Source organism: Thamnophis elegans, chromosome Z (genome assembly GCF_009769535.1).
Source record: "Thamnophis elegans isolate rThaEle1 chromosome Z, rThaEle1.pri, whole genome shotgun sequence".
NCBI lineage: Eukaryota > Metazoa > Chordata > Lepidosauria > Squamata > Colubridae > Thamnophis > Thamnophis elegans.
The window spans coordinates 130,361,949-130,381,781 of record NC_045558.1 but is presented as its reverse complement, the minus strand read 5'-3'; the positions used below and the strand labels follow the sequence as shown (position 1 = coordinate 130,381,781).

At 39.2% G+C, this 19,833-nt stretch overlaps 1 protein-coding gene across 1 annotated transcript in view; it reads right to left on the bottom strand.

Moving 5' to 3' along the window:
- The window catches only part of LOC116521791 (vomeronasal type-2 receptor 26-like), a 40,139-nt gene that overhangs the window by 10,472 nt on the left and 9,834 nt on the right, over positions 1 to 19,833 (bottom strand). Inside the window, exons 2-6 of the mRNA XM_032236446.1 lie at positions 19,096 to 19,223; positions 17,918 to 18,016; positions 17,655 to 17,752; positions 17,419 to 17,480; positions 1,965 to 2,250 (exon numbers count right to left, since the gene is read on the bottom strand). Coding sequence (XP_032092337.1) covers positions 1,965 to 2,250; positions 17,419 to 17,480; positions 17,655 to 17,752; positions 17,918 to 18,016; positions 19,096 to 19,223 — 673 coding nt within the window. The remainder of the gene's footprint in view (positions 1 to 1,964; positions 2,251 to 17,418; positions 17,481 to 17,654; positions 17,753 to 17,917; positions 18,017 to 19,095; positions 19,224 to 19,833) is intronic.

The following is a 19,833-nucleotide window of genomic DNA, read 5'->3' as shown; positions in this document are numbered from 1 at the left end:
GGCAAGATAACCGTGGATATTGACAGTGAACTGAGTGTGGTTGGAGATAGAAAGAGTGGAATAAGGAAAGGGAGGATAGATGGAAAGGTGTTTTACTACAGATTTCAAGATATAGAAGAAGAAAAAAGAGAAGAATGGATGGATTTAAGGAGAGAAATTTTGATCAAAACATTACTGATAACCAAAGATAAACTGATTAAGAAGCTGATGGAGGGTTTTGAGATTTTACAAGATATGTAATAAGCAACAAGTTGCGAAGAGAAGTCCAAACAAATTTGATTAAGGAAATAACTAGAAGACCAACTTCACAAATGGCAAAAGAAACAGGACTACACTATTACTGGAAAGACACGGGTTGAGATATGAAAGTTAATAATAAAGCACTAGTTAAATTTAGTTAAAATTAGAGCTTTATGTTAAAAATGTAGTGATAATGATAAAGTTAGGTAAATAATTGATAATGATAACAGTGTACACATATATATTGGTTTGACAAGAAGAAATTTGGTATACATTTTTAAAAGGTGAAAAAAGGGGAAAAAGTAAGTTAAACATAGTCAAACTATCGCTAAATAAATGACTGATAATGATAATAATGTAATAATTTGTATTGATAAGATAAAAGGGAAAATTGGATATAAATTGTATACAATGATTAAGAAAAGAGGTTTAAAAATTTTGTCAAAATTAGAGCATTATGTTAAAAATGTGGTGTTAATGGATAAAGTTAGATAAAGGATAACAATGTATATATATTGATAAGAGGAAATTTGGTAAATATTTAAATGGTGAAAAAAAGGGGGGGAAAGTAAGTTAAACTTAGTCAAACTATTGTTAAATGAATGCCTGATAATGATAACAATGTAATAAATTATATTAACAGGATAAAAGGGAAATTGGATATAAATTGTAAACAATGATTAAGAAAAGAGGTTTATTTTTTTTTGTTATTAAATATAATTATTATTATTTTTATTTTGAATGTGTTATAAAGGTATAATGTGGTTAGATGATATTGAAAATAGATAAGGGAATGCCACTATGTGGTTTTGTTTTAATTTTGGAATGTTTGTTATAAAGGGATGTTAAAATAACTATAATCATATAAAGGATGAGGTATGATGATAACAATATATGTGTGTGATGTAAAATAGATAATTTGATATGAATCAGAGGTGATGACTGAGGAAGAGATGCACAAAAATTCTTTGTAACCAATTGACATACTTTCTATAATTGGTAATGGAGAATAATTTTGTTTGTTTTTTATTCAAAAAATTAAAAAATGGGAAAAAAGAAGATGTTGGATAGCAATCTGTCTGAAACAATATAGGGCTACCTGCCTAGGCAGGGGATTAGACTAGAAGACCTCCAAGGTCCCTTCCAACTCTTGTATTGTATTGTATTGTATTGTATTGCATTGCATTGCATTGCATTGCATTGCATTGCATTGCATTGCATTGCATTGCATTGCACTGCACTGCACTGCATTGCACTGTATTGTATTGCATCATACTCATCAAAGATGCTTTTTCAGCTCTGACTGGATGGTGAGGAATATACTTCTTGCATGCAGCTAAAACATGGCACAACATAGGAGAACAAAAACATCAGGACTAGAGTCGTCAGTCCATCTGCATTTAGAAGACGAAAGGCCACTCTTTTGAAGGTAGCAAAGTTCACATTTTGGACAAAGAGAACCACTGGTTTGAAAAATGGGCCAAAGAGGCTACCTATGTCAAAAGCCATCTCTCAACAGAGAGGGAGGGATGCAACATCATCTGTCTCCAAGCTACAGCCCAGTCCTCTCAACAATTCCAAGAAAGCTCCACACCCATTTGCACCACTCAGGTGACCCTGATGGCCACAGATAAATCTCCAGGTGGCCTTAACACCTCACTAAAAGAATGCAAATGACCAGCTGTCTGCAAGGAGTATATAACCTAGTCAGTCTTCACTCTTACCTGAGGAACTTTGTAGATGCTCAGAATAGTTGCACCATGGAGACTGATGTCAGGACCCACAAGGACAGCAGCCAGATTTTTCGGTACCCCACATTTGTAGTTAGGAATGAATCTGCCCTGGGTGAAGAGAAGCCCCATGGAAGCGAGGTAAGTCCAACCTGGACTAAAATTGCTGTTGTAGATGTGAAAGCCCAGTGTGACATTGGGCAGCATCTGAGGATTTTCATTGATCTCCTTGAGAGCAAACACTAAAGCCAGAATGTGCTGGTAGTTTTGATAAAATATTCTGTAACAAGAATTACATAATGCATTGAAAAGAGTCTGCTTCAGATGATGGCATGTCCAATCTTCTAGATCTATATCTCAAAGAAAGAAACTAAATTTTCCTACAATTATATCAATTTAAATATTAATCATCGGTAATAGTTCCCTCAGATATTATTTGTTTGCATCATGCTCAGAAATTTATATTCTCGACCTAGACTGAATTAGATATAGTTTGTCATAATGGATTTATAATCTGCTTTCATGCGGCAATTAAATGTACATTGAAAATAAATCAAAGTATCCTATGTTTGAGAAAATGGTATTTCTGGGTATTATAGCTCAGAGGAAAAAATCTTGAGCATCATATAATTAAACAATTGGACTCAGAGCTGGAAAAATCAATCAATTAGAAACATACATAAGTCCGTCTTGAATTTCCTCAGAAGGATGTCGACTGAAATCAGTGGGATCAGAAAATGACAAGAACACAGAAATGATGCTACCAATGCTAACCTCTCCAAGCTGATGATATGTGTGATGGATAGGAACAGGTTCATCATGGTCGCATTGAATATTAGGATTCTGGCATGCCACTTGAGGCATTACTATCAACAATGATACCATCAATGCTACCATCATCCATAGAAGTCTTCTTTTGGTATACAAATGTTCCTGTCTGCAACATGATTCTTGAAGGTGTCCAAGTAGAACAGTCTGACATGGCCTCATCAGCTGTTTTGCAGGCAGTGATAGACAGTAATATCTACCACTGTTTATACTCACAGAGTTGTAAGGGCTTCTAGTTTGAATGTCATGGAAAACATTGCCAAAGCTGTCATGGTCGGCTTATTGTTTTGCCTTGGAGTCCCATAGGATTTGGAAGTTAATTTCATAATAATAGAGAGACAAGTATCTGTATGGAGATTTCTTATATTCACAACTCCCCCCCCCCAAAAAAAATGACAGCCCTCTGAGAGATGAAGTGATGGAAAAAAATAAACAAAAGCACTATATATCTCAGTGTAGAAATGTGGAAACAGAAATAGAAGTAGATAATAATAATAAAAGTAGATAAGAGTAGATGATAATCCACCAGTTGCTGTCGTAACTAGTTGACCAACTACGTTCAACATGTGGTCCTCAATGGAACTGCATCAACATGGAGAGAAGTATGCAGTGGGGTACCCCAAGTCTCTGTTTAAGCTCCAGTACTCTTTAACATCTCTATCAAATATTTGGACAAGGGGATAGATGGGGAACTCATCAAATTTGCAGATGATGGCAAGCTAGCAGGAATTGCCAACACTGTAGAAGATAGACTTAAGATCCAGAAGGATCTTGACAGACTTGAACATTGGATGCTATCTAACAAAATGAAATTCAATGGTGAAAAAAGTAAGGTTCTACATTTAGGCAAGAAAAACAAAATGCACAGGTACAGTATATGTGGTATCTTGCTCAATAGTGAGGGGGGGATCTTGTTCTCCTAGTGGACTCAAATGTGAGACAGCAGTGTTCTGCAGCTGCCAAAAAAGCCAACATAGTTCTAGGTAGAATTAACAGAGAGATAGAATCAAGATCAGGTGAAGTGTTAATACCACTTTATAATACCTTGAAAAGGCCACACTTGGAAAAATGCATCCAGTTTTGGTCACCACAATGTAAAAATTTTGTTGAGACTCTAGATAGAATACAGAGAAGACCAACAAAGATGATTAGAGGAGTGTAAAACATATGAAGAACGGTTAAAGGAACTGGGTATGTCTAGTTTAACGAAGAAAGGACCAGGGGTGACATGATAGCAGTTTTCCAATATCTCCGGGGCTGCCACAAGGAAGAGGGCGCAAAGATATTCTCCAAAGCACCTGAGGGCAGAACAAGAAACAATGGATGGAAACTAATCAAGGAGAGAAGCAACTTAGAACTAAGGAGAAATTTCCTGACATTTAGAACAATTAATCAGTGGAACAACTTGCCTCCAGAAATTGTAAATGACGCAACACTGGAATTTTTTATGAAGACACTGGAAAACCATTTGTCAGAAGTAGTTTAGAATTTCCTGCCTGATCAGGGAGTTGGATTAGAAGACCTCCACGGTCCCTTCCTACTCTTTTATTCTATTCTAAGATTGATTCTATTGTAATAAAGCTGACACAGATTTAGGAATAGAACTAAGAATTACAAAAGTAGAAGACAGGATGTTTTTTGAAATGTGTTTGAATATTAATAGCACGGTTTGGTAGTTAGGCTATTGGTTTTAATCTCTAAGCTTGGCAATTTGGTTCCAAACTTTTCATCACCATTAGAGAAGACATTGTTAGTGCCTTTTCAATTTTGAATTCAAAACACACTGATGCAGGGGGAAGAAGGCGGGGCTTAGCAGTGAGAAGATGGAGTTTCAGGCTACTCCTGAAATTCCTCTATACCAAAGGATTTTTGGACGGGTTCTTTGAACTCTAGCTGTCCCGGAGATGACAGTGAAGGTGGGGAGAGACCCAGGACCCCAGAGATATCCGCAAATCTCTGGGGGGGGGTATTAACTCCTCGTGCCAATTCCTTTTTGGATTAGCTGCGTGCTAACTGAAACTGCAGGTTGCCCCTAAGAATGGAAGAAGTGATGTCATCTGGTAAGCTGATTTTATTATCCAAGAGAGACTGTTCGTGTTAAAAAATTAAGCTAACTGAAACCAAAGAACAGGAAGATTTAGCGGCGAATTGGCTCTTTCTAATGGATTTATGACTGGTGGTTACTTTACTTCTTAAATGCTTCAAGAAACTCCGTGACATCCTCCCCCCTCTGAATCTCCCTAAGTGGATCGTAAAACCTATCTCCTACTAATTAGCCTGTCACGATTCGACATTTTTATTACTTTACTACCTAGTTCTGTTTACAACTAGATAAGACTGACACCCTGTAAGAGACTAAAAAAAAAGTGCTTCGAAGCCTGTGGGGGGGGGGGAAAAGAGAGCTTCTAATTTTTAACTACGACACATCATGGCGTCCCAAAATACCTCTAAGATTTCATTTCAGGCTCTTTTCTCTGCGTGTAGAGGACTCTTTGATTCTTACCAAAAACTGGAAAGAAAACTTGACCAACTGATTCTAAAATATGAAGTTAAAACTGAGATCGTTGAATGCTTAAATGTTCCTGAAACACAAATGGAAAATGTGAGAAATGGTGTCTGGTCTATCTCAGAGGAAGAGAGGAGTGGGGGAGCTATAAAGACGACTCATTTAAAGAGACAGAGTGCAGGAGGAATGGAAAATCCACCCTTGAGAATTAAAGTTAATTTGGGAAATTTTATAAGCCTAGGACAACATTATTATTTCATCACCGACATTCAGAATCCAAAGGTGCCGAAATATTTTTGTTTGGATTTGCTTATGGAAACATTTGGTAAATTTATCCAACAAATGGCTATTGGACTGAGGAAATCTTGTTGTTGGAGGGACACAGGCTGACAGATGGGACAATACAACCTAAAATTAGCTAAATCGGATTACTTCAATTTGTAATAGATATAGCTGAATAATGACTGATATGGATAGCAATATATATAATTTGGAACTGGCTGATAGATTGATGAATACAATTGAAAACTAGTTAAACCTAATTGCTTTTTCTTGTAACAGATATTGCTGAATAATAATTGATATTGATAGTAATGTATATAATGTGGAGTTGATATGATAACTAACAAGTGGGTATGAGAAAACACCTTTAGATTATACATAAAGAGTATTAACTATAATAATTAGCACTATTAAAAAAACTAAATAAAATTCATACAATCAAATGTTAATCAATACTGGGGAAATGTTATGATATATGGCATAATTGAATACTATGGATGTTTAGCTAAAATAGGATATGAGGATTTGATGATAATAGAGGATTTTACAAATAAGTAAATGAATTGCCAGCATGTGTTATGGATTAATTCTTTAGCATAGCTAAGGATGAAGGATGTTTAAATAACCATAATAATTAAAACTGGAGGTATAATGATGTTGATATGGTAAATATTCGAGTTAAGATATCTGAATTAATATGAATTAACGGAAGAGAAGCACCAAAACATGTTGTAACCAGTTGATATACTTCTTTTTTTTTCATAATAGACACCTGTGTTTTGTTTTGTTTTCCTGATTGTCGTTTTTGTCTTTTTTTGTATTATCTACTATCTTTTATTTTAATTTTTATTTTCTATTTGTCCTTTTTTCTTTTTTCTTTCTTTTCTTTTTTGACTTTTCTCCCCTCCCATCGGTGTGGGTAGGTATTGTTCAAGATTATTACTCCTACCAATACTTATAAATAATAATTACAGTTAAATGAAAATGGATATATAATAATGCTTGAATTAATATGAGTTATGTTGGTTGACTGTGGAGGAGATGTACCAAAACTTATCTGTAATTGATTGATATATTAAGAAAGATGCTGTACCCGTTTTAAACTAAAATTAAAAAACATTTAATAAAAAAAAAAACACACTGATGCAGTCTCTTCAAATGGTGATGAAACATTTGCAATCAAGTTGCCAAGCTCGGAGCTCAAACCAACAGCCTAATATGATTATTTTAATTATTAATTAAAACTACTCTTTCACTCCCCAGGCCTGACAGCTCATATTAACAGAGATAACTTGCAATTTAACTGTAATATAGAAAGTCATTTTTCCAGTTTATCTTCTTGAACTGAAGTGATTCTTTAGTAATTCTTCCAGTTTATAATATTATATATTTAGAAAATTAGAAAATTATGATAGGCATTGTCAAGAAAAAGAAAAAATAAATTAAAGCCAAATAAATATAAATTAATTTTGCTGTTTGATATGTAGGAAACACATCATAGTAGTAAAGGGTGATTCTAATTATTTGACATCAAACTGGAAAACAAACACTGCATCTAGTGGGAGATCAACACATTCCTGACTAACTTACTGACAACTTTGTCATCCAAAAGATAGAGGAGGGAACTAGAGGGGCTGCCATTAATGGATCTAATGAGCCACAATGGGACAGTGGTTACAGTGCAGTACTTCAGGGTACTTCTCCTGACTGTCGGCTGCTGGCTGCCTGAACATTGGCAGTTCAAATCTCACCAGGCTCAAGGTTGACTCAGCCTTCCATCCTTCCATGGTGGGTAAAATGAGGACCCAAAATTGTTGGGGACAATATGCTGACTCTCTAAACCCCTTAGAAAGGGGCTGTAAATCACTGTAAAGTACTATCTAAGTCTGTTCTATTGCTATTGCTAATTCTTACTAACAGAGAAAAAGGTGGTCTTAGAATGGGTTAAAATTGCCAGAACTTTGGGTGAATGTGACCATGTCTTATTGGAATTGAATATAATGCAAACACAAGCAACAGAACATAAACCTTTTCTCAGACTTTAATCCAATGCAAATAAAAAAAAAATCCAAGGTACCATGCAATAAATAATGTAACTAATTAACATCTGGGAGAAAACTCAGTTCTTCACATCCTTGAAGAAGATAAAAATCATACAGAGGGAGCTTTTTCATAAGGTGGACACTGAAACCGATAAGTCCTACGTAATGAATCTAGGAAAACTTGTCGCAGCTAACTTGCTGCAGCCAGGTGATGATAGGAAAATTCCAAGCAAGACAAGAACTACACTAATATGGAAGAAATAATGGAATAGGATAATTAAACAAAGGAGTGACAAATGAAATGCAAATGGTAAAAATTAAAATATTTTAAAATTACTTTAAATATGCCCCATGCATCTATGTAGTAAATTATACATTTGTCATGTATTTTCACATTATAAGCTATCTGGGCATCAGATATAACGTATAAACCATTTGTTAATTTGGCAGTAATCCTATTACCTTCTTTTTCAATTATACAGTTATCTCCCCTAAGGGTTACTACATAGCCAATATTAACTAGAGCCCTTATTGATAATAAATTAAATTTCAGTTTAGGTACATATAACATTGGTAACTTCACCTTTAGGAATGAACAACATGCATTACCTTCACCAGCCGCCTTCACCTTCCATCCTTTTGCTGAACATACATGTTCCTTGCTCGTGGTCATTTTTACAAATCTTTTTCTATCTCTAGCAATGCACTGTGATGCTCCACTATCAATAACCCATGAATCATGGTTTATAGGTGCATTGCTAGACATAGCCAAAGTAGACATCGCTAAGTTGACATTAGCATTTTTTCTAGCCCTTCCGACATTCTGTTGTTTTGCCTTTTTACAGAACCTAGCTATATGTCCCTTAGCCCCACAAGAATAACATTTTTGAACAATATAGGCAGTAGAAGGTGACTCCTCATGTTGTGTTGGCTTCTATTTCAATTGTTCCCTCTCCATCCTTCTTGACTCTTCCAAAAGTCATACAGTAATTTCAGTCAAGGTTAGTTCATTTCGGGTTAGGACTTCAAGAGAAGATATAAAAACATCATAACTCTCATCCAGTGAGGAGAATATGATATAAACTTGATGTAGCTCAGAAAAGATTAGTTCTTTTTCATGTAGCTCCTGAAAAACCCCTTTCATAAAGTTTAAATGAGCTAACATATCTTCACCTTTCAGAAGACGTGCCCTAAACAGTTTTCATGTAAGATGTATGTGTGCACCTACAGTGTCATGTACATAACTCCTCTTCAAATTCTCCCAACATCTTACAGCAGAATTTTCCCCGCAAATATAAATTAATTGTTGGTCATTCAGTGTTAGACCAATAATATACAACGCCTGTTCACTGCATCACTGAAAATCTGCTATTTTCTTGGCATCATAATCATTATCTGGATTCCAAGCAGTTACATCGGGTGGATTCTGTACAGCATCCCATAAAGCTTCCCTATGCAGGAGTACACTACATTTCATAGACCAGGAAACATAGTTTGTTCCATCCAACTGGGTTATCATCAATAGAGTTGTTGATGGGTTGTTCGCCATCTTCTCCAGGATAGTAACAATCACTAAGATAAACAGCTGTCTGTATGCGGTATTGGGTATCAACACCAACTCTACTTTAGCTACGTCTGGTACATTCTGCGTCCATAACCAATATTAGGTAAGCTCCCCGTTGGGAGAGTGAGTACGTACAGAGAAATGTTATGGGAGTTGTGTTGGAGAACACACAAATCAGCATATAGAGACACTGCAGTTTAAATAGGCTTTTAATTTCATGGAAATAGAGGTATCAGAGTCCATCAAACAGTCCAAGTCATACACAGAAGAGACAATCAGTCTTCAATGTCTTTCAGTTAAGGGATAATCCAAATAACATAGTTCAGTATCATATAATCAGTTCAGAAATCAAAGTTCGTTAGCAGTTGCAAAACTTACAATAGTTCACGGCACTCAGATCAGATCAGCCCAGCATCTAACGAACAGAGAGCTAACAGTCATTCTGGCTCTCTCTTATGACCGATTGAGGAAAAACAGCAACCAATCACATTTTAGAGTATGCTTTAAAGAAACAGTTACAGCATTGCTGTATGATTTATATATTGCCAACCCAAACGTTAGATTATATTCCTAACAATATTTAAATTGAATAGTTGATTTGGCCCCCAGTGAACTGTCCTGTGGTGAGTTGGACATTGTGAGTTGTCCTACAATGAGTTGACTGTAACAAATGACTGTGGCACGTTGGCTGTCCCATTCCGCTATGTAATTGCACATGCTGTATACTCTCTGGCTTAAAATTATCAGACACACATATAAAGAGGGATGATTTATGATTTTCTTTCATTAACTGATGCTTATCGTTCAGTTCAGGTCTAATTACAATAATAAAACACTTGGGGAAAAAGATACACACTAATAATCCAGCACTGGAGGAGATCATGGAGAAGATCTCCACAGCCAACATATATTTTCCCCTAGTGCTTAAATAAGTTGGAACAAAGCAAAGCCAAACACTGCAAAAGACCAACATGCTGAAGGTGATGAATTTGGCTTCATTATAACTGTCAGGTAACTTCCTAGCTAGAAAAGCAGCAGAGAAGCTGATCATAGCCAGGAAGCCCATAAATCCCAAAATGCAGTAGAACATGATCGTTCCTCATTGCACTCCAGGATTACTTCTTCAGACATTGACTTCATATCACATCTGGGTATGGTGGAAAAAATTGTCCACCATACTATGCAAATAGTGGTTTGAACAAGGGAGCAGGAAAAAAGAATAACAGTGACCATTCTTCCACCCACCCATTTCCTCATTTTGGAGCCAGGTTTGGTGGCCATATACAAGAAACTGCCACAGAGAAGATGAGCCCAAAGCTGGTTGACGAAGGAGACACAGAATTTTGTTGGGTCTCCCAATAATAGAAAAAACACAAAGGAAGGAAAGTAGGAGAGAAACAAGGAGCGTGTAGGTGAGATTCCGGTTATTGGCTTTGACAATGGGAGTATCTTTATGTTAATGATAATGTTAAGCACCAAAATGGTCTTAAAACAAAAACAAAGGGAAAGGGCAGTAAGACTGATCCCCAGGGGTTCTTCATAGGATAAAAAGCTAATCTGCTTTGGAAGGCATACATTTCTTTCAGGGTTTGGATAATGATCATCTGGGCACAGAGAGCAATCAGCCATGTCTGAAAAAGAACAAAAAGAGTTGTATATTCTGGATTATACAAACTGACATACTCAGTGACGTGCGGTAAGCTTTATGGCTGGTGAGGCAAGCGGGCAAAAGCCACCATATGTCTACCACCCTATGTCTGCCAGCACTGGGACTTCGGCGGGGCTTCCTGCTCTATGGTGGACACAGCGGCAGGGCTTTAAAGCCCTGGCGCTGTGTCTGCCATACACGCGGGACGCATCCTGCTCTATAGTGGACACAATGCTGGGGCTTCGGCGGGGCTTTCCAAAAGGGCAGCATTCCGAACGCAGCATAAGCTGCGGCCAGGGCAGAGGGGAAAGCGGCGGCAACGGAGGAAGCAGCAGCGGCAGCCAATGAAGTTCCTGTGACGCAAAGTGTCCCGCCACTGCCGATGCCACCGCCCGCCTGCTGGCCCAGCCTGCAGCCAGACCAGCATGGTGCTGGGCTGGCTGCAGGCTGGGCAGCAGGCTGGCGGTGGCATCGGCGGTGGCATGAATGTCGGCTGTGGTGGCGGCATGAATGTCGGCCGCGGCGGGCAGCATGAATGTCGGCCGCGGCGGCTCCGGGCCACATTGCGTCGTGGGAACTTTATCGGCCACTGCTGCCATTTCCTCCGCTGCCGCCACTTTCCCCTCTGCCCTGGCCACAGCTTATGCACGTTCGGGAGTGCTGCCCCTTCAGAAAGCCCCATCGAAGCCCCAGCATTGTGTCTGGGTTGCAGGACACTGTTGTGCTGAAAATGTGGCACAAGGGAGCCTGGTGCGACCCCTTGCAACCCCATTTTTGCTGCCAGAGAGCTGCAGGATGACCCCCGAGCCCTATTTTGGCTGCCAGAAGGCACCTTGGACCATTGAGTTTTTAGGCCAGCATCTGGTCACTTTGTAACTTATGGACATGCATATGCAAAGTTTAAATGATCCCTGCCCTGGCTGCGGCTTATGCCGCTTTCGAGTGCTGCCCTTTTGGAAAGCCCCGCCGAAGCCCCAGCATTGTGTCCGCTATAGAGCCTGCAGTCAGCCCAGCACCATACCCGGGTCTGCAGCAAAGGAACTTGGCAGCTCTCACCATGCAAAGTGGAGAGTTGAACTTGCTCGGAGCATGACCTTTTCCAACAGAGGAGCGTTTTACAAGCAAGGCTCCTGTTGCTAGATTGTGCAGTCGCTCAACTGCAAGGCATGATTCACTGCCCCAGATCAGGAGGCGGGAGAATCACGTACCTCTTTGGCATACGAAATTTTTTCACTTTTTAACCCTTGCTTAACTCTTAAAAGGCAAGAGTTATGCAAAGGAGGCCCATAGTTCTCTCGCCTCCTCTCCCTACAGTTAAACACCAAGCAGACTCAAAGTCCTTGTGACTTGGAATCTGGCTGGCAGCAACTAACCTTGGCCTTTTAAATTAGTTTTTAAAAAAATCTTTAAAAATTTTTCCTTTTCCTCATGACTGGTGAGGCTATGCCTCCCCTGCCTCTAGTGACTGCACGTCCCTGGACATACTGAACCCTTAATTCATTCTCCCTTTCGATCTTGAGGTGGCAATTGGTAATTGGCTACAATTACAATAGATACTATAACCTTATCCTCATTATATCTTGAATCTCCTACCCTTTTCCTTTGATATTTTCCCCTCTGGACATGGAAGACAATCATAGCAGCAAAATGACTTATCTTCTTTCTTGACCTTGCTGGTACCCTGCCTGACAAGGTTGCGTTACATAAGAACAAGGTGGTGCCTATCAAGAAATACAAAGAATAATATTTTTGATATAGAAAAATAAATGCAAAGCAACCAAGAAAAATTACAATTATATCACTCATACAACTAAGTAGGGTTTCACTTCACATGGTACAAGCTCCAGCAGTGGCATAAAACCAGAGGTTTAGGGTCCTAGAAAAGGCCAGCATGATTGGGGCCATCTTGACCTCCAGAGAGAGAAATTCCAGTTGAGGGGTACTAGAGGAGAAACTCTCTTGAAGGGCAGCTCCATGTTGAGGCATTAGCCATATGAGATGTCATGATGAAAACTGATAAATAATTCTATACCAAATATTTCAAATGTAAAAGTCTTCTTCTTTTTACATTTTCCCAGTGGATTTTTACAGGGCTTAACCAAGAGATGATCCTATGAATTTTCCATCATAGAGGGAGACTTTTTCTGTATAAATGAAGCATAGAAACCAAAAATCATACTTCTAACCTGAAGAAATCCTACTGGCCACGTGATGGAATCCACAGAGATACTGAAGAATTTGTCAGGTGGAGCTGTGGGATCTATTCTTCCAACTTTGACCCTAATAAAGGAATGTTTGGAAATTGTGATCCAGTTGCTAATATCAAATCCATCAATGAATTCTCCATTTTTGTCAAAAGTGATCTTTTCGCCAACACTGTTGTTGAATGAGACACTTCTTAGAAAAGGAATGAAGCTATAGTACACGATAGAGATAAAACGAGAGAGGGGAAGAATTATACTGGATATGGCTCAATTTGCTTTTATTTATTTTAGTTGTAGATTAGGACAACAAAATAATACAACAATCATTTGGAAACAAAGAATAAGCAAAAATTAATAAATACAATACATTGAAAATGGATACACATAGAAGATTATGCTGGACTTGTTGTATTCGGGTCTTTTTCCCATGTAAGATGACATTGTCTTGGCAATGTTTTGGCGAGGTCTCATTCGCCATCTTCAGGCTAGTGTTTTTTGGCTTAAAGCTCTGACCACGCTTTAAGCCGAAAACACCAGCCTGAAGATGGCGAGTGAGACCTCTCCGAAATGTTGCCGAGACAGTCCTCAATCTTACATGGGAAAAGACCTGAATACTACAAGACCAGCACACCTACACCCAAACATAGAAACACAACACAAATGTAACAAAGGCAACAGTAAAAATAATGGCTTTCTGTCATGATGGTCTCTTGCAACAAGCCGATAGACAGAGAATGGAAGCAGTAGCTTCCTCCCATATTTGGGCCTACCGGGTTGTGACACTAAATACATACCTATTTCCCTGGCTCAGCTGATAAAGGAGGAGAAACTGTGGCTTAGTGGTTAACACAACTGCTTAATATGTAATACAAGCACAAGTTCAAATCCCAGTAAAGGTATGGCTAGCTGATGAGAGCTAAATAGCTTGAAATAGATCTATTTTAGTTCTCCCTTATGTATTTATCAGCACAAATGCAATATATATATATAGATCTATACTAGTCTCCCTTATTTATTTATCAGCACAAATGCTATATATATATATATATATATATATTATATATATATATATATATATATGTGTGTGTGTGTGTGTGTGTGTGTCTGTGTGTGTGTGTGTGTGTTCGTGTGTCTGTGTGTCTGTGTCTGTGTGTGTGTCTGTGTGTGTGTGTGTGTGTGTGTCCTGTTGTGTGTCTGTGTTCTGTGTGTCTGTGTGTTTCACTCCTTTACTCATTGTCAATTAACCACATATACATAATATCTATCTATCTATCTATCTATCTATCTATCTAGCTATCTATCTATCTATCTATCATTGATTTTTATCACAATCATCTCACTTAGAGGTTAGGCCCAGCTAGTAGGAAACAGGTATTTGTAATTCTTCCTATTGCCTGGTTATATCTCAGAGGTGACCCAAAGTGACCCAAAATTTCAATTTCCTCTCTCACCAAGTGATTTTACTATGTCAGAGAACAATCCCTACAAATGGTTAGAAAGTAGGGCCTTATAACAGGCGAGCTGTTCTAGCGCCTTTAGGGACTATACATATTGATAAAGTGCATAAAGTGCAGATTTTTGTGTTTTCCTTTTTTTTTCCTTATAATCTTAGAAATTTGACAATTTCATCAGGACTTTTCAGGTGGCAATTGGAGGCAAATATATATCAGATATGCAAAAGTGTTTGAAAATGATCAGATAAATTAATACTTTCCACAAAATCCATAAATTACATTCTAAAACCATGCTTGTTTTCTACAAGTATCCACTACCTCCTTGTTCCCCTTACTAACACTTTATTCAGGAAAAAACAAGAGTAGCTATTACTAAATATATTATAATAATGAGAACAGAGAATGTAAAAAGAACACATCCAACACATTTTCTGTTTCCTTCTAACAAGGATCCGTAAACAACATAGCACAATAGATTTTAGTGGCATGAAAGCAGAGTAAATTTAAAAAAAAATGACTTCTGAGTGAAGAATAAGCCCAGGCAGAAAGAAATAAAGAGCAGTACAGGAATGAAAGTGAGCTTTAATAGAAAGTCTATGATGTGATTCATGAAGCACATCATCATCAAGAAATTTCTTGAAAAGTTGGCATACAAAAAGGTCTGTATGATTCATTGCAAACATTCCAATCAAATCTTCTAGAACAAAAGATTATCAGTCCTCTGATTCCAGCACATAATGGAGAGGGAGAGAGCGATCTCCCTTCATCTACTTATAGACTCATCCTTATGACAGTTAGTTTGATGGACCTGAAGATTATCAAAAAGATTGTTTTTGTAGAATGCTTATTATAATTTTAATATGAGCATAGAAATATTCTAGTTCAGTAAGTCATATAGTCTATGTCACTTTTAGAATCATATCAGTTTATAAAATATTATTTACTAGCTGATAACCCAGTGTTTGCCCAGGTATTTATTTATCCTAATTCTGTATTAGGTTGGAGCCCCCTTGTGAAGTACTGTGAAGCCATTATCATGGCAACTCCACTGTGCTGTACAGTAGATGTCATTTTAAGGCACAACAGGCTGTATCCTAACACCATACTAATCATACTAATGCACACTATCATTGGAAAAAAGTACTGTGATTTGACACTAGATATATTTCATTCCTTTTCATTTCAGTGGTCCAGGCGTTCCAGAGTTATGTTGGAACACACATAAACAGAGAAACAGTTTCTCTGGCCTTCCAGCTCCAACGGTCCTTGGAGGAAGCAAACTACCTAGACCCCTTCCAGTCAGGCTTCAGACCCGGCTGCAGCACAGAAACCGCTTTGGTCGCATTGATGGATGATCTCTGGAGAGCCAGAGATGAAGGACATTCCTCCATCCTGGTCCTCCTTGACCTCTCAGCGGCTTTCGATACCGTCGACCATGGTATCCTTCTGACGACTGCGGGAGGTGGGAGTGGGAGGCAACGTGCTACGGTGGTTCTCCTCCTACCTCTCGGACAGGTCGCAGTCGGTGTTAGTGGGGGGGCAGAGATCGTCCCTAGGCCCTAAATTATGGGGTGCCTCAGGGTTCGGTCTTATCCCCTACTATTCAACATCTACATGAAGCCGCTGGGAGAGATCATCCGCAGGCACGGGATTAGATACCATCAATATGCGGATGATACTCAATTGTATCTGTCCGCCCCGTGCCAACTCAATGAAGCGGTAGATGTGATGAGCCGGGGTCTTGAGGCCGTTATGGGCTGGATGAGGGCTAACAAGCTTGTGCTCAACCCAGAAAAGACCGAGTGGCTGTTATGTTTCCCTCCCAAAGATCTGACTAGTATACCATCACTCAGGCTGGGGGGTCAAATTGTATACCCCTCAGAGAGGGTTCGCAACTTGGGAGTCCTCCTGGATCCGCAGCTGTCATTTGACCACCACCTAACGGCTGTGGCCAGGGGGGCATTCGCCCAGGTTCGCCTGGTGCGCCAGTTGCGACCCTACCTGAATCGGGAGGCGCTCACAACAGTCACTCGGGCCCTAGTGATCTCCAGGCTGGAATACTGCAATGTGCTCTACATGGGGCTGCCCTTGAAGAACATCCGGCGACTTCAGCTAGTGCAGAACGAGCCGCGCGAGTGATTGGGGTGTACCTCGATTCACCGCATAACACCTATCCTCCGCGAGCTGCGCTGGCTACCTGTCGATCTCCGGATGCGCTTCAAGGTGCTATTAATCACCCATAAAGCCCTACATGGCAGTGGATCTGGATACTGAGAGACCGCCTTCTGCCAATTACATCCCTGCGACCAATAAGATCACATAGATTAGGCCTCCTCCGTATACCATCGGCCAGCCAGTGTCGGCTGGCAACCACAAGGAGGAGGGCCTTCTCAGCAGTAGCCCCGGCCCTTTGGAACGAGCTCCCTGTGGAGATTCATACCCTCTCCACCGTCCAAGCCTTCCGCACAGCCCTGAAGAACTGGCTCGCCCGTCAGGCCTGGGGATAAGGATAGTTGCCCCTCCCGAATGTTGTATGGATGTTGCTTACTATTTTTAGTATATGTCTCTATTTTGTTGTCTGTATCCCCCTTTCCTAGTTTTATGTGAGCCGCCCTGAGTCCCCTCAGGGAAAAGGGCGCCTACAAATTCTAATAAAACTAAAAAAAAAAAAAAAAAAAAACAGACAGACACACATGCACAGACACTGAGGGGTGTTAGGGGTGTCTTATCCCTACAGTATTTATTTTCAGAGAGTAAGTCATCTGTGTACCAAGTTTGGTTGAAATTGCTCAAGGTGTTCCAGAGGTATGCTTGAACATACACGCACACACAATACACACATTTTACTTATATAAATTAAGATTTATGAACATATGTTGATAATACACATATGGTGGCATTCTCTGCTTTAAGATCTTACCTGCCATAACACTTGATTCGGAAACTGCTGCCTTCTTCTTTCACTAATATTCTTTGCTTGGACTTTGATAAATACAGAGATTGCAAAGAATGTGCCACAGCAAGGACTGCATTGTAAATATTATAGCTCTGGCCACTCATTGCGTGTTTCAAAGACAGATGTGGGAAGGGTCTCAAGTCTCTCCTGCCAGTACATTTGTTCTCTGTTTCAGGACCAGTGAAGAAACATTTGAATACCTGTTCCCAGAAATCTTTCCTAAAATAATCATGCTGGTTGTTGATTGGACTTATGCTCTCAAGAAACTTTGGAAAGTCTTCAATCTCCTTTGTGTGAACTGCAAAGGATAAAGCCCCTTGCAGGAAATGGATATCCCACGATTTATGAAAGGAAATCAAAGTGTACTCTGCCTGAGCTGTTGTAACCCAGATTTTTGTCTTCTTTGGTATATCATCCACTTCTCCCAACTGCAAGTACATTCTCAGAAAAGTTATGGACCTACTTTCACCATATAGGACTATGACATTAGCTGTGCTGTTCATGAGAACTTGGTATATTTGGATTGCATCATCTATCACTTGATTATAATCAATGTAAAAAGCTACATAAGGAAAGTATTGTATGAATCAAAGCAGATGCCATGCTGGGAAAACATGGGAAGCACCTCCTGAACAAATTTCTCTCCAATGTCATCATTCACAGCAAGAACTCCAATCCAGATCCATCTAAGATGGCAGCAATAGCTGGAGAAGAGCCGTATGCTGGTGGGATTCATTTGGAAACATTTGTTGGAGGAAAACTGCTTGAGTCTCTTTATCTCATCACTGGTGCAGAACCATAATGTCAAGCTAAAGGAAGTAATAAATAAATATTGTTGTGAGCCTCTGAAGACTGTGTACATACAATTGAATCAGACAGGGTGTCCTTAAGCTTACATACTAAAACATGCTCCAATATTTGCATTATTTCCGAATGTCTATGGAGATTCTCAAACATCCAGGACATGGTTTCCCAAAGTTGCTTTTTCAAAAGGTAACTGGACTTTCTGGCTTTTCTTTGAAGACGTTTCACTTCTCATCCAAGATGCTGCTTCACTCTGACTAGATGGGGGGGAATATACTTCTTGCAGACAGGTTAACTCATAGCATAACATAGGAGAACAAAAACATCAGGACTAGAGTCATCAGTCCATCTCCATTTAGAAGACAAAAGGCCACTCTTGTAAAGGTAGCAAAGTTCACATTTTGGACAAAGAGAACCACTGGTTTGAAAAATGGGTCAAAGAGGCTACCTATGTCAAAAGCCATCTCTCAACAGACAGGGAGGGATGCAACATCATCCGCTTCCAATCTACAGCCCAGTCCTCTCAACAATTCCAAGAAAGCTCCATACCCATTTGCACCACTCAGTTGACCATGATGGCCACAGATAAATCTTCAGGTAGTCTTAACATCTCACTAAAAGATGCAAATGACCAGCTGTCTGCAAGGAGTATATAACCTAGTCAGTCTTCACTCTTACCTGAGGAACTTTGTAGATGCTCAGAATAGTTGCACCATGGAGACAGATGTCAGGGCCCCACAAGGACAGCAGCCAGATTTCTGGGCACCCCACATTTGTAGTTAGGAATGAATCTGCCCTGAGTGAAGGGAAGCCCCATGGAAGCAAGGTAAGTCCAACCTGGACTAAAATTGCTATTGTAGATGTGAAAGCCCAGCGTGATATTGGGCAGCATCTGAGGATTTTCATTGATCTCCTCGATGGCAAACACTAAAGCAAGAATGTGCTGGTAGCTTTGATAATATATTCTGTAACAAGAATTACATAACACATTGAAAAGAGTCCGCTTCAGATGATGGCATGTCCAATCTTCCAGACCTAGCTCTTGAAGAAACACAATTTTCCTACCAGTAATAGCAATTTAAATATTAATCATAACTAAAAAGTTCCTTCAGATTTAGTTGTATGTACATCATATACACAAATCTATATCTCTACGTAGAATGAATTAGTTATAACATGTCATAATAGAGTTTTGATCTACATTGAAAATACATCAAGGTATCCTATTTTTCAAAAATGGGTGTTTCTGGATTTTGTTATTATACTTGAGATTGAAAAAAAAAATGAGCATCATATAATTCACCAGTTGGAATCAGAGCTGGAAAAATCAACCAACTAGGAACCTACATAAATCCATCTTGAACCTCCTGAGAAGGATGTCGACTGAAATCAGGGGTATCAGAAAATGGCGAGATCACAGAAATGATGCTACCAATGCTAACGTCTCCAAGTTGATGATATGTGTAATGTATAGGAGGAGGCTCATCATGTTACATTGAATATTAGGATCCTGGCATGCCACTTGAGGCATTCCTGTGAACAGTGATACCATCAATGTTACCATCATCCATAGAT